The sequence below is a fragment of the Vigna radiata genome, unplaced genomic scaffold, assembly GCF_000741045.1.
Source record: "Vigna radiata var. radiata cultivar VC1973A unplaced genomic scaffold, Vradiata_ver6 scaffold_307, whole genome shotgun sequence".
Taxonomy (NCBI): Eukaryota; Viridiplantae; Streptophyta; class Magnoliopsida; order Fabales; family Fabaceae; genus Vigna; species Vigna radiata.
Window position 1 is genome coordinate 297,485 of NW_014543814.1, and position 14,262 is coordinate 311,746.

Here is a 14,262-nt window from a genome sequence, read left to right on the forward strand (position 1 = left end):
CAAGAAGACCTTGGAGAAGTCCAATCGAACTTCTGTTATAGGATAGGATGGTTTAAGCCCATATCAGTATATCTTTGTATCAGCTCTTAGTGTCTGTGCAACTTTGGCAGCATTATAATCTGGGAGTCAAGCCCATTGGGTAATCATCTAGTGTCAAATTAAAGACAACGTCGTAGTAAACAATATTTAACATAAATATATTTTGAGTGCAATTTTCTTTGTGTTGGGCATTTGTTGTTTTATAAGTGTGACTAGAAACACAATTAAGGAAGAGAAAGAAAGAAAGTGAAAGTTGAAGAGAGAGAGTTAACTCTCTTTATGCCAACTTAACGAAAAGAACTTGATTGGTGCAATTATAACATATTGAGACGCAATAGAGACGTTTTTAAAAGCGGAACGAGACACTAAAAGCTAAATTTGGAGACCAAGAAAGCAATTAAGCCTAATTTCTACTAACATTATTTTAAAAGCAAATGGTAAATATTTAACAATTAATATTTGTTTAATTCGAAAAAAATAGTTGATTTTAATTAGTTTTTTTTTGGATGAGAAATACATCAAATTTCAATGAATAAGAAGATTAAATATTCTTATAATTTTGAAACTCAAAATGGATGAAAAGAGTTGAATGGCTAATGGAGAATGAAGTTCTTGAACTTTGGATGCGCACACGTTCGTCTTTGGTTAATGATTGTTCCCATACTAAAAACTCCTCATTTACTTCCAAAAATCAACTTTTCAACCACTATTAAAAAACAATTTCTTGTTGGGTGAGCATAACCTCTTGTTGAACGTGAGGTTGCTTTTTATGTCAAGGCTAATTGTTTTCACTTGCTAGGAAGTATCTTACTCGTTGGGCATGCATCTTACTCCATGGGCGAGTGTGTGACCTTCTCGCTGGGTCATGATGCTAGTTGTTAGGCAAGATAGAGTTTTTCTAGCCGAGTAAGCTATCTCTTAGCTGAGCGAGAAGAGTCTAGAAGGTAGTTCTTCAGTATTTTCCAATCTTCCTCTTTTCTACAACATAATTCAGTAAAAAGGTAATTACATTTATCTTAAAACAAACATTTATCTTAAACAATAATTTAATCTTTATTTTTGTTGAAGTTTGTTCAATATAGTCGTGTTTTTTTTTTCAATGTAGTTTTACTTTTTTTTGTCAATGTAGTCCTACTTTTTGGTGACACCCTTTAAATACTTAACTATATATGAACAAGGTATATCACATGTCAGTTGATGATCTTTTGTTATTATTTTTTTCTTAATCTAAAAGAAAATTGTCTACGTATCAAGTCAACATTGTGTCACATATCAATGTTAGGATCACATGTCAATGCCAGTGCCATGTATCAATGCCTAATATTCAATTCAATTACTATATTTATTGTTTTGATTCAATTATGTCCTAATTTTTCTTAAAATGGAGTAATTTTGTCCCTTTCCAAATTAAGAGCAAGTTTATATTTTATATAAATATTGTACTGATATTTTTACTAAATATTTCTAGATTTATTTTTAAACCAACTCTTACTATAATATTAGAATATAATTATTAGATTTATGTTTATTTTTTCTACATGTATATAAAATAGGGTTATAGTTGGTTGACCTAGGTTGAAGGTTGAGACAGTTTAATCCAAGTAAAAGGTCGAGTTAAACAAATCTAGGTCAAAGATTGAGACAAGTTGGCCCGGGTCGAAGGTTGAGACGAACTAGGCTAGGTTGATTTTTTAGACGGGTCGACCTAGGCTGAAGGCCAGGATAGGCCGAAGATCAAAATAAGTCTACCAAGCCCAAAAGTCTAGACAGTTGTCCATGGTCAAAGATAGATATGACCCAACCTATAGGTCAAAGGTCAATACAGATCGACTCGAGCCAAAGATCAAGATGGGTCTATCTAGGGCATAGGACAGGTTGGGTTGGACCAGAAAAATTCAAAATTTTCACCTGAAAATATTATTTTTTATTTTTTTGGAAGGCTTTAGGCAATAGTTCTTGGTAGAACCGATGCCATAAAGGTGTCCTAGGGTTATATTTCACGAAATAACAGAGCTTCCTCTTACATTTTTTCTTCCTTTTCTCTTCGCTTCTTCTTCTTCTTCTCTACTACGACGAAGCTTTAAACGACCATCACATGTAGTGTTTCTTTCATTTTACACAAATTCTTGTTGATTAATTGCTTTGGAGTTGATTTTCTTTTGTTTTAACCGATTAGTTTCATGTACAAGTACTCTTTCATTTTAACCGATAATCTTTTTCTCTCACCAGTGCAAAGATTTTTTTGGACACTGAAACCATCTTTATGGTCAATTTTTTTTGAGTTTTGATAACATTTCGTTTTTGTTTTCGATTTTTAAGATCATTTATTGTTCATACACCATAGGCTAAAGCTAAAAATTATCCAAATGACCTGGAAATTTTTTCAAACCACCAAAATACCATGAAAAGCTCATAAAAAAATTTAGATTAAAATTCAAAGTGTAAGTATGTGAAATATTTTTGCGAAGTTTAAAAAAAACAAAATAAATTGACAAAAAAATAGAAAATGACTTTTTTTTCTTAAAAAAATCTATAAGGAATAACTAGTTACGCGGGCTGCTACGACGTTGGACATTATTTTTTTTACCCTAAATCGATATATGATATGACCAAATCGGCCAACTGGAACAAGTGTTATGACCAAATCGATAGTTTTTATTTTATTTTTATTTTAAGGGCATATGACATAGTTCTTTTGAATCGAGGTCAAAAACTCTCCATTTTTTACCTCGTCGAAATATGCTGTAGTTCAAAAACCACTGTCAAATGTAAAATATAACCATTGTCGTAAACCTTCGCTACACCATAAAGATCTCTAATTAAATAAGCAAAACTGATGCTTCAACTTGTAACATGTTACATCTAGGTTTGAGTTTTGTACTATCAAAGGATTAGATAAATAATAGTCTCTCCATTTTAAGCTCAATTTTTTTCTGAACCATGATTTTATGATTCCATACACAGTATTAATCATTAAAAAGAGGTCTCTCTTCCACCACGAACTTCAGGTCTACTTGGTCTAACTTGTCAACTTTTAAGTTGCTTTTCATCGAATTTCAACGACCAATGCATTCCAGTGTTTTTTGCATGTGCAAAATAAATGACAAACAGTTTCATCATTATTAAGCTCAACTTTACTTTCTTTTCTTTACCAATCAAATTTTATAATTTACTTATAGTAAAACTCTCCCTTCTAACAATTAATACAATGACAAGTGAAACTGTTGTGCAGTACTAATGCTTATGTATCTGTGTGTGAAGTGTTTATTCTCTTTTTCTTTCGAATCTTATAGTTATGCAGTTGTGGGAGTGGTTCTGCAATGTGGCTTTGCAGCTATGAGAATTATTCCTACGTGTTTAATTGCAGAATAAATCCTAGTTCTATATTAGTTCTTGCATGAAAGTTCTTGATATATTCGTTATATATATATATATGTATAACATAGTTGAAAAAAAGGAAGAAAAAGAGAGAGATAGAATGAGTAATTGGGTGTATACAAAAGATGTATAGAGCACAATTTGGAGAAAAGATACTGCATGCGTTGTGATAAGGTGACTTTTCTAACATTAATAACGACACGTTTTCCATCGACAAAAAAGAATCATACAGGTCCATTTAATTTGTCTCCTTGCCCTTTAAACCAGACCTCTCAAATAATGATAAACAGGTCCAAAATTCCATATACTGGACCTAATATCAATTAAGTGCTCTATTTTCATTCCTTGGGATGAAAGAATATAATAACACAGCACTGTGATGTTGCATATTATTGCTCAGTGGGGGTCCAGAGTCCTCAGTTTTAACTTCTATATAGATGTATTTTTCGTACTTTGGCTTTTGGTACGCACATCCTAATTATTGAATTCTTGCCCAGGAAAAATAACCAGACACGAAATTATATGATGTATAAATCATCTTATATCTTCAAAATACATGACACATTAATACTGGTTAATCTTAATCAAAATAAAAGTGTGAAAACTAACCATATTATGAGATATTTTCATATGAGTCTTACCCTATGTTTGGATGCAATAAGGGTTGAAATTGTTTGTTTGTTTGTTGAGTCCCATAGGAAGTACTTTGAAGAGTTTCACTTTATGGAGTAAAGAGAGGATGCAAGCAGTACAGAATAACAGCAGAATGGTAAAAAGTGAATGACATATTTATGAAGGGAAGAAAGAAGAGTCCAAAAAACACATGTTGGTATAGTGTGGGAAACATTCTAGAAGTGAGTGTGAGTGGACTTGAAGAGTAGGTTTGGAAGTGAACGAAGGGGACACGGTGGTGGGAACAAGTGGATAGTGTATGAGACAAGAACAGCTTAAGTGGTTTTGTTTGGTAATGTTATACAATCTTTTGAGTTATTTCTTTGACAACAAAAGGTGGGGTCAGCTTATTTTCCACACGTGAGAAGGTATTGGTTTGATTTGAGAATCTTGATTCCATGGGGGTTGATGATATATTGAAGATTGAACATGGCATGTGATATTGTGCTAGCTTTATGTGTTTTTTATTGGTTTATGGACACTGCAGATACAAGACTGTCACATGCAGCTTTATAAGAAGAATGGTAGTTCCCCTTCAGATCTTGTTCCATAAAGTTGAGAAATAGGGTATGGGATTTCATTCCTTTGCTATAAAGAGGAATTCAAATTTATGCTCTGTGTCTTTTTCCACTGCTTATTGATTAACAGATACCTTTTTGGCTCTCTTTTTTCATATTCTTGTTTTACAATGAACTATCAATATATAATCTCCATATTGTAGTTTTCAACAAATGTGTTGATAGCTGTTATACCATTAGCCACTCGTAGGATAGTAAAGAAGGCAAACAAAACAAACGCTTTATGTGATTCTGTGATTGTTTTGTAGTGTTACAATAATAACAATAATAACTTGTAAAATATTTAACAAATATTTATTTTTATATATTTGTTAGATATATTAAATTATTAAATATCTTTTATATAGATATTTTATTCTTTATTTTTAGTTGATTTGTTATTATTTTTTATTTGTATTTTGGGTTTAATTTATAATTTTTTATTATAAATCAAATATAAATTGTATTGTATTTTTTACTTAAGTGGAGGTTAATTTTATAAGTAATTTTTTTACTATTGAATAAGGTGTGTAGAACCAGATTCTTTTAGGTTTTTTTTTTTCTCTACCATTACATCCTTTGTCAAGCTAATGTTATCATTATTGTCGGAGTTTTAGTTTCAACGGAGGATCACACAATTTTGATTGTCTCGGCTAGATGATTACCATCACTAGTGCACAAAGGGCTTTAGACATCAGTTATTTTGGACTTTTAACGTCACATCCAAAATCGACGTCTATATGAGTGACGTTAATGGGACGTCGGACTCTGCAGCTTTGACGTCGTTATAAACGTCAGTCAAATGTCATGTCTGACGTCTATACAGACATTGGAGATTACGTTGGAGATGACACTAACCAACGTCTAAGGACACTATAAATACGTCACACATGACACTAACCGACGTCTAAGGGCACAATAGACGTTGGATATGTCATTAACCGACGTCTATTGAGTATTCGTTGTGTTTTTGTGCAATTTTACTCGTGTCTTTGGGTAGCGTTGTAACACCTCCTCCCTTTGCTAGCTTCTTCGTAAGAAAAAATTGCGTCTTTTGGATCTCTTATAACATTTCAACCCAAAACCGAACCTGGGTCGTTGCCTAGTTCCATTTCAACCGCAAGAATATGGTGACATGGAAACTAGGCAAGGACCCATGTTCGACTTCAGGTTGAAATTCCATAAGAGACCTAAAAGACGTAAGCTTTTCTTATGAGGAAGCTAGTAAAGGGAGAAGATGCACTACGCTACCCAAAGACATGAGAAAAACCGCACCAAAACACAACGAAAACTCATTTTAATTGGTTCAAACGAAAGATAATACATCAAAGATTTTAATCGAAGTAAACATAAGTTTAAACGGTTCAAAATAGATCAAGCGCACCTGGAAATGCAATGTCGCGGAAAGAAAAGTGAAGGAAGACAATGAAGTGCACGTAACTGCTAGTGACTTATTTAACAGGATATCAGACGTCGGTTTCTCTAGAGACCAACGTCTATTCTAGAATATACGTCGGGGACATCACTAACATGACGTCTATATGATTTAAAAATTAATATTCGTGGTGTATATAGACGTCAGATGTAGGGGGAGTCGACGTCTATAATCGAATATAGACATCGGTGTGGCGGGATCAAACGTCTAGATGGCGGAAAGAAATGACTTTTCACCTACCTTTCAGACATATAGACGTCCGTTTGAGGGGCACCGACGTCTATAATATTATAGACATCGGTGCCCCTCCTAACCGATGTTTATATGGCGAAAAGAAATGACTTTTCACCTACCTGCCAGACATATATCTGTCAGTTAGTAGGGCCTCCAACGTCTATAATATTATAGACGTCGGTGCCCCTCCTACGTCTATATGCCCACTTATTTACGAAGATACCACCGGTCAATAATTTATGTTGGGTGTTTTCTGGTCCGACGTCTATGGGGTGACGTTAAAGCCCAATTTTGTACTAGTGCATATCGACAAAGATGTTTTCATAAGAGTTTTTATGCACTCTCACGCACCTCTCAAAGTTGTGGATGTGCTCCTTTTCTTATCGCACGTGGTGACGTGTCTCTTCTCTTCTTTGACAGCAATTCAAAGAGCCATTTCTTTCAAGATATGTACTTGGAGAATCTTGAAATTTTAGGGTTTCCCTCTCCTATTCGATCATAGCTTCTTACGCTTCTCTCTCATTTGACTTCTCTTCTATCACCTATGCGTTAGTTTATTTATAGTGATTGTGACTCTTCAACAATAGTCTTTTTATCAACTGATATGTGTTTCTCAACCACGATTTGCAAAAAGAAATTTATATGAAAAAACATTTCATATTATTAATAAAAAAGAGTCTTTGAAATTGATATGTCATCTTTTATATTTTTTTACAAATTATTAATAACTTAGTATTAATAGAAATAGATATTTTTATTGTGTATTTTTTACGTAAGGAGAGGTTAATAAGATACGTAATTCTTTTATTATATTGAACAATCTTATTTTTCTGTTCTTTTCTCCAAATATTTCTCCAAATATGAGGGGTTACATCACAAGAAGGATTTAGTCTCCTTCAAAGTGACATCACAGTTCAATTATCACCAACTGTTATTCACGGACAGAAGCTTGAGTAGAAGGGTATATTGGAAATAAAATAAAATAAATAAGTCATACTTAATTATACTTATAGTCATACGTGCTTTTATCTCAATGATTTTAGGTGAATTTAATCTCTTAATTTGATTTATTAACTTGAACACACTAGCTTCACATATTTGTTTTTATTAAAATAGTATAATTTTGTAAGTAAATATTGTTTTAAAAGGTGATATGATAATATTGAAAAATTACATCAATAACAGTTCCAAAAAGTTGTATCAGCACAAACAGAGTTTTCTGGCATAGAGAAAGTGTGTATCAGATACGGCATAACCAACATGGTCATCGTCTCAATTTCTATTTTCGTTGTCTTAATTTTATAGAGTTCATATAACTATGCAATTCCTTTGAGGATATTTTGGTACAGATTTCATAAATACATTGCAGAATGTATACTAAGGACTACCAAATCTACAAAACTAAATACACATTTAATATAGCTGTATGCTCTTGTTTCTATAATTTAGTGAATTTACTCTATTTACCAATCTTCATGCAAAGCAACACTTCACTCTAAATGCTAGAAAACTATGAACAAGGTAACATGCAACCTACAGTCCATCCTAAAAGCAAGCCAGCCCCAACAAGACTCAATCCTAAAGCAAATGCAACAGCATATGTTGTAATGTTGTCACCTTTTGGCTTTTCAAGCATTTCTTGTTTGGCATTGCCAATTTTTTGCTTTCTCTTGTCAAGTTTCCTACCTTGGAAGATAGTAGCTGGCTGATCCTTCTTCTCAACCTGATTTGTAAGAGACTCTAGCTGCAGCACTTCAAACCATTGCTTATAGGCAAAAAGTTGTGATGCCTGCATAAAGAAGAGTGTAATAATGTGCCTTTTCTCAGCATAAGCTTGTTTAGCTATCTCCTCTGCTTTCCTCGCACGTGTTTGAGAATGAAACAATGCTTCCATAAGTTGAACTTTGCTGGGATCTTCTTCAAAAATTTCTTCTGTGAGGTAACTGGAATAAAATTGCAAGCAGATTTTTAGAACCAAATCACATGCCTCAAGTGTAACTCAAAATCTGCATAATCTAAACTAGTTCCATCCACTCAAGAACAGCGAAAAAGAAATAATTCTGACAAAATTATAATGATACTCTTTGAGGTTTAGTTAAATTTCCTCTAATGACTTTTACTCCAACATCCTTAACTTTTTTGAAATGCATTACTGTAAGATCTCATGTTATCCAAGAAATAAATTATATCATATACTCTCCTACAAGGGAGTTACTGTAAACCATAAAAGGTCAAGTTTTCAGGACACGTGATCATTTTTAAGTCAAGTGTGTATGTAGTTTGCTCAAAATATGAAGTTATGATAAGAAGAAGACTTTAAATTTAATTCAACTTTACAAAACTAGTTTAGTAAAATGAATTTTGTTCCTGTTTAATTATATATACTAAATTAATTTTATCTCTGATTAATGTGAGATTTTCAACACATTCTTTTTGTCAGTATATTTATGTTTAAATTTACATCGGCTAAAGATAACATCAAATTATAATATATAAACAGACGTAAACATTTCCTTATCAAGCCGGTTCAGTGAGGCTAAATAAGGTGTAAGTTCTACCACCTTTATGAGGGCTTAAATATGGTATTATAGTCTATACCAACAAGGACCTGGTGCAACCAAGTGAACCAATAACTGTGAAGAGAGGATACCTTGAGTATTTGTCACAATTAGAATGTAAATTCCCTTTGATGGTTGAAGGCCCCAACTTCCTCTGCATTAGTCCAGATTCTACACTTCCCTTTGCTTGAACATTGAAATTGGAAAAGGCATTCCTGTCAAATGATGTTCTTACTTTGATATCAGTGGTATCATTGCCTGGTTGTCCACTGAGATACCTCCGAGGAGGTGGAAGGTCACAATTCACGATATGGTCGAGTGATTTATGCGAAACAAAGCAAGCAAACTCATCTCTATCTCTAGTTTGCCACCATGGTTGTGCCTTCTCAACTCCAATCCACGAATACTCAGAATCCATGGAGAAATCATTAGTTTTCTTGGACACTGAACAGCTTAAAGAATCAATATCCATTGTCTCATGTTTAGCCATCATATCCACTTGTTCAGAATTTTCTGAAGACTTTTCAATACATGCCTCTACCACACCATCCATGGAATAAATATAGCCATGCTTCTCATCACCAAAGCTACAAGCATCTTTGCTTTTTTTATTTCCATTTCTAGCTTTCAAAATTTGAAGTTCGTCCTCTAATGCATTTAACTGTTCACAGGTTAATCCTTTTTGAATACGATAGTCAGGTTGCAATTGCAACCACCATCTTGAGTCAGGAGTCACATTCGAAAAAGAATATTTGTGGTTAAAAAGGGTGACATTAACATAAGCATGATCAGATTCATCAGCAGCACTGGCTGCTCCAAAATCAAACAATTTCGATGTTGCTCGTGAAGATTGACAACAAGCCAACTTAGGAGCTCTTTTTGCGTCTTCTTGAACAAAGCAACGATTAACAGCTCTCTGCCACACAGCCCTCACTTCTGCTGTGGCCATCATTTCACTTATTCTTCATGATTTCTGTGCCAAACAAAAATGTCAGTAGTTAAGTAAGCAAAACCAAAAAGAAAACAAATTTATGCATTATCTGTGAAGAATTTAATAAGCATGCATTACCAATCTAATTTTTTTTTCCTAACATCAATTGATCAGAAATCGTCTTTCGTGTAATTACCCTTACCATACATGATAGTTTGATCAGTTTCTGTTAAGATGATGAAGCATACAATATTCATTCCAAATAAACATTACATCAGGTATGAAAAAGAAACATAAACATATAGTATTTATACTGCAATAAGCATACATCCAATTCAAAGGAAATTAAAAAAGAGAAAAGGTTCTGAATTTTTTCAAAATTCGTCATAAAGTTTTGGAATTTCTTCGCACACTCACCAAATTACACACGATTTTTGAAGGGGGCCAAAGAGCTCATAACATTTAGAAACTGCAAAATCTCCAGATGGGTAGTAATGTGCTGAACAATTTGACTTGGGGATTGGAATTGAAGATTGGGTAGCTGAAGATGAAAGTAAGTTAGAGATTGAAAAGGAAGAAAACAAGGAAGAGATCATCAAAATGAGAAACATTGAAGAAGAAGACGATGGTAGTTTTTAATAAAGGTGACGATGGTTTTCGTGTCAGCTTACGTTGTTTTCTGTTTCATTCTACGTTGTCGGTTTCCACAAGCGCAGTGGTTTGGACAGATGTTACGGCGCCGTTTCATGGTCTTTGCTAATTGGTGGGGTCCCTCTGGGAGGAAAGATACTACCAGAGTCGTATTATCCGAACAGTTTCATACTGACACGTGGCACCTGAACATTATTTGGACGGCTGATGCATCAAAATTTCAATATCATCATTTGATGCACATGCCACTTTTTATAGGATAATTATTACATTATCTTTTAATGCTTTCCTATTAAAATATATTTTTATAATTCTCCAATACAAAATTCTCTTTTTTTTTTCTAAATAAAAATTTAAGTGAATTAGTCAGGAATTTCAAGAAATATATGGAAATTTAAATAATGCATAAGCTTTTACTAGGATTACTTCAAAAATAGAAAAAAGTTTATAATATATTTTAGTCATTATTATATAAAAGTGACTTTAGTTTTCTCATTTTCATTAGTCGTGTATTGTTTTTTCTTATTTTAAAGTCTATTTTAAAAAATCAATTTGTAAAATAAGATTTTCATCTATATATATATATATAATTGGTCTCATATGTGTTACTTTCAACATTAGATTATAATTCACCAACCAACCTTGAATAATGGCTGGTAATATTTTCTTCTACTTTTTATGATTCTCCCAAACCCATTGTAATTTTGAGTAAAACAATGGGTAAGCACACCATGTTTGTTGCGATGTGTATTGGGGTATGATGTTTTGTCAACTTCACAAACGTGGATATAACACCTAATTTTATAATTTATTTAGAGTAAATATTTAAATTATAAGAAGTTTTTATTTTTTAATTATTAATTTTATAAAACATTACTCATCTATACTCAAATTTGTAAAAAACTTAAAACTTAATTAAACCTTAAGTTTAATAAATATTAAAAAAGAAATTAATTTAAGAAACACGTATTGAAAATTTACTTAACGGGATAAATGCTAAACACTTAAAAGATGCAGTATATTGCTTCTCCATGTTTAGTTAGTAGTTAAGTTTTTTAAGAAAATCATAAAAGTTTTTATTGTAGCTTGATGGATTTCAATTAAGTAGAATATAAGTTTATGAAACAGTTGACATTCTCGAAATCATGATATTGAAAAATCTAATTGCTATTATTCGAACAAGGATTAAACATATGCTATCCAAGCATGATAACTTACATGTTCTTCTATATCTCCATAAATTCAGAAATTTTTGTTGGCAATGTCTCATTGGGTCTATGTATCAAAACTGATATTACTCGAGATCGAGATTATGCAGAATTATACAATCTTTCTCCTTAGTCAAATATCTCTTATTCTTAGATTTAAGAGAACTTTTATTTTGGACTGAATTAAGTTATTAATGAATAGACGAAACCTTAATTTTAATTTTTACAAATCTTTATCGAAGCTTTAGTTAATACGTTATTTTAAATAAAATAACAGAAATGAGTGTTAGTTTATTAAAAACATAAAAGAAGTTAGTGTTATTTATTACAAATACAAGAGAAACGAATGTTTATATCTCAATGTCATTTTATTAAAAAAAATATATAATAATAGAGATATGTCATTTGTAATAACCTAAAAATGAGGTAAATATAATTTTCTTGATATCATTGACAAAATTTCTTCAAATATACAAGCTGCCAGGTATGACGACAAGTGAAACAAAAGAAAGCTCACTAGAGGTCTAACACAAAAATAACCTAAACAGGAGCTACTTCCTCGTATGTGTATATACTATACTCACATTCCTCAAAAAATTCAAACAGGTAATATACACCAAGAACAAATACCAGTTTTCTCCAAAAAATGTTGCCAGCCATGAAGGTATTCATAACTTTAACATACTACATGCCGGTCACCATCTAAAATATTGTTCAATGCACAAGGAATGACTCGAATCAATATGAACCCATGTAATCTGTTCAAAGAAGCAATGAGGTCCACTGGCATCAGAAGTTTATCATAAGTTGCAGATATTTGGACATCTGAACATACCAACACTACCAATGAAGAATCCTTTTCAAAATGGATGGTGGCTTCAGAAATGTTCACTTTGGTATGTAAGTTGTTAAAGAAGCCGGTAATTCAGAAATGATAGCATATCACCAATAATGACCACTGTCATGAGCATTTGCAGCATGGTAATGTTTGTCATCAACATAAAGGATCTCCGAAGTATTATAGTTTAATTCAATTGCCACGCAGGTGATTGTCAAGCCGTACCAGCTTTACAGTTCCATCCCCACCGCATGTAAGAAAACCATTGGAAACAACTTGAATATCTGTTACAGCAGCCTGTGACAATTTAAGCTAGCAGTATTAGTTTGAGAACTCTTGTCTCTGATGGACTATACCTATTTGATTAAACTACAACAACCCACGGCATCAGCTTTAAAAGCAGCTATGATTTTCACAGCCAGCAGGTATTAGCAATGGTGAGAGTTTTTGTTATGTTTAAAATAGGTGAATTTGGTTTTAAGCGCATTAAGAAACATTCAAATTTAATATAAAATTATGAAAAAATTACCCGCACTACACCACCAAATCCACGAGAACTTGGCTGTAGAAAAGTGTGTTTTTCATGTATCTTTGACCAGTGATGTATTAACCTTGTGCTCTGGGCATCCCAGAGTTTGACATCTCCATCTGTGCTTCCAGTTAAAAACAAGCTGGTATTGGGGATGGTAACTACTTTTGTGACACTCCCTATGATCATAAAGTTTAAGCAGAAATCATAAGAAAAAGAATAAATTCATAACTAAAAGGGAAAGTAAACTTTGTTCACCTGAGTGAGCCTTTGGAATGTACCAAAGCATCCCTTCTACATTCTGGTCCTTGTCACGAGCCAAAGATGAGGCAGAGCTTTGTGCAATGTTATCAGCACGCCTGTGCCTTTTAGCCTTTCCAGTAGCTATATAGCGGAAGTCATGAAGTCCAACATCACCACCTTTACCACCAGTCACAATAAGGGGGGATACAGAACCACTCCCCACATGATTATCAGAAACAGACACGGTTTGTGCACCACCTTCAAAATAGTAAGAGGTAAGGTTGGAATGTGATAAGGCATGGGCAATCTTCATACATGAAACAGGACATAAACCCCTTTTTAGAAGAGAAAGATGACAAACCTTAAAACATAATTCAGCCTTGGAAAAAGTATATTCAAGGAACATTTCAGTACTAGAAGTAACAGATTTTAGGACAAGAGGCAAACCCCAATTCAAACCTGAATACAAGTTAATTTTTCTTTAAAAACAAAGTTTAACTAGCAGTACTTCGCCACTCCCTCCCAATTTCAATAAATTTGATATGGATACAAGCAAATTCAATAATTCAATTATATAACTTACTGTTATTGTTAGATAAAAGAATCATTTGTGTGATTTTTTCCAATAACTTGATCTTTGAGCATAATAGATTCGTGACACCGTACAAAAACATCAATTTGATGACCTTGTGGTCTAGACTCTATAGAGCTTGATACTTGGGGCCTCCGTTCTTCTATGTAGTGGTTAAATTTCAGCACAAGGCTGGGAGGGCCTCTTGACTATGCTAAATCCAAAGGACTTGTTATAAATCCTTCTTATATTTTTGCCCAAAAGTTTAAAAGCTTAGGATAGTAAGATCTTGACATGTTATAAAAATAAAAAACCATTTATGNACCTTCACCTAGCTGCTTAAGCTTTAGAAAGTTGATTCATGACATAGCATAAAATCTCTACGACCAAACTGTAAAGAGTTCAACCCTTTCCACCA

The 14,262-nt window shown here is 33.0% G+C and overlaps 2 protein-coding genes across 4 annotated transcripts in view; both read right to left on the reverse strand.

The window, feature by feature from the left end:
* Positions 1 to 7,550: 7,550 nt before the first annotated feature.
* On the reverse strand, positions 7,551 to 10,503 carry LOC106754951. Its single transcript, XM_014637021.2, has 3 exons — positions 10,222 to 10,503; positions 8,966 to 9,846; positions 7,551 to 8,258 (listed from the first exon to the last, which is right to left on the reverse strand). The coding sequence occupies exons 2-3, from the start codon at positions 9,823 to 9,825 to the stop codon at positions 7,826 to 7,828; spliced, it is 1,293 nt and encodes a 430-aa protein (XP_014492507.1). The 5' UTR covers positions 9,826 to 9,846; positions 10,222 to 10,503; the 3' UTR covers positions 7,551 to 7,825.
* A 1,582-nt stretch (positions 10,504 to 12,085) lies between these two features.
* LOC106754956 overlaps positions 12,086 to 14,262 on the reverse strand; it is a 21,168-nt gene continuing 18,991 nt past the window's right edge. For all 3 annotated transcript variants that reach the window (XM_014637028.2, XM_014637027.2, XM_022778107.1), the window contains 3 exons: positions 13,289 to 13,531; positions 13,031 to 13,209; positions 12,086 to 12,798 (listed from right to left, as the gene is read on the reverse strand). In XM_014637028.2, the coding sequence (XP_014492514.1) occupies positions 12,694 to 12,798; positions 13,031 to 13,209; positions 13,289 to 13,531 (527 nt within the window). In that variant the 3' untranslated portion in view covers positions 12,086 to 12,693. The remainder of the gene's footprint in view (positions 12,799 to 13,030; positions 13,210 to 13,288; positions 13,532 to 14,262) is intronic.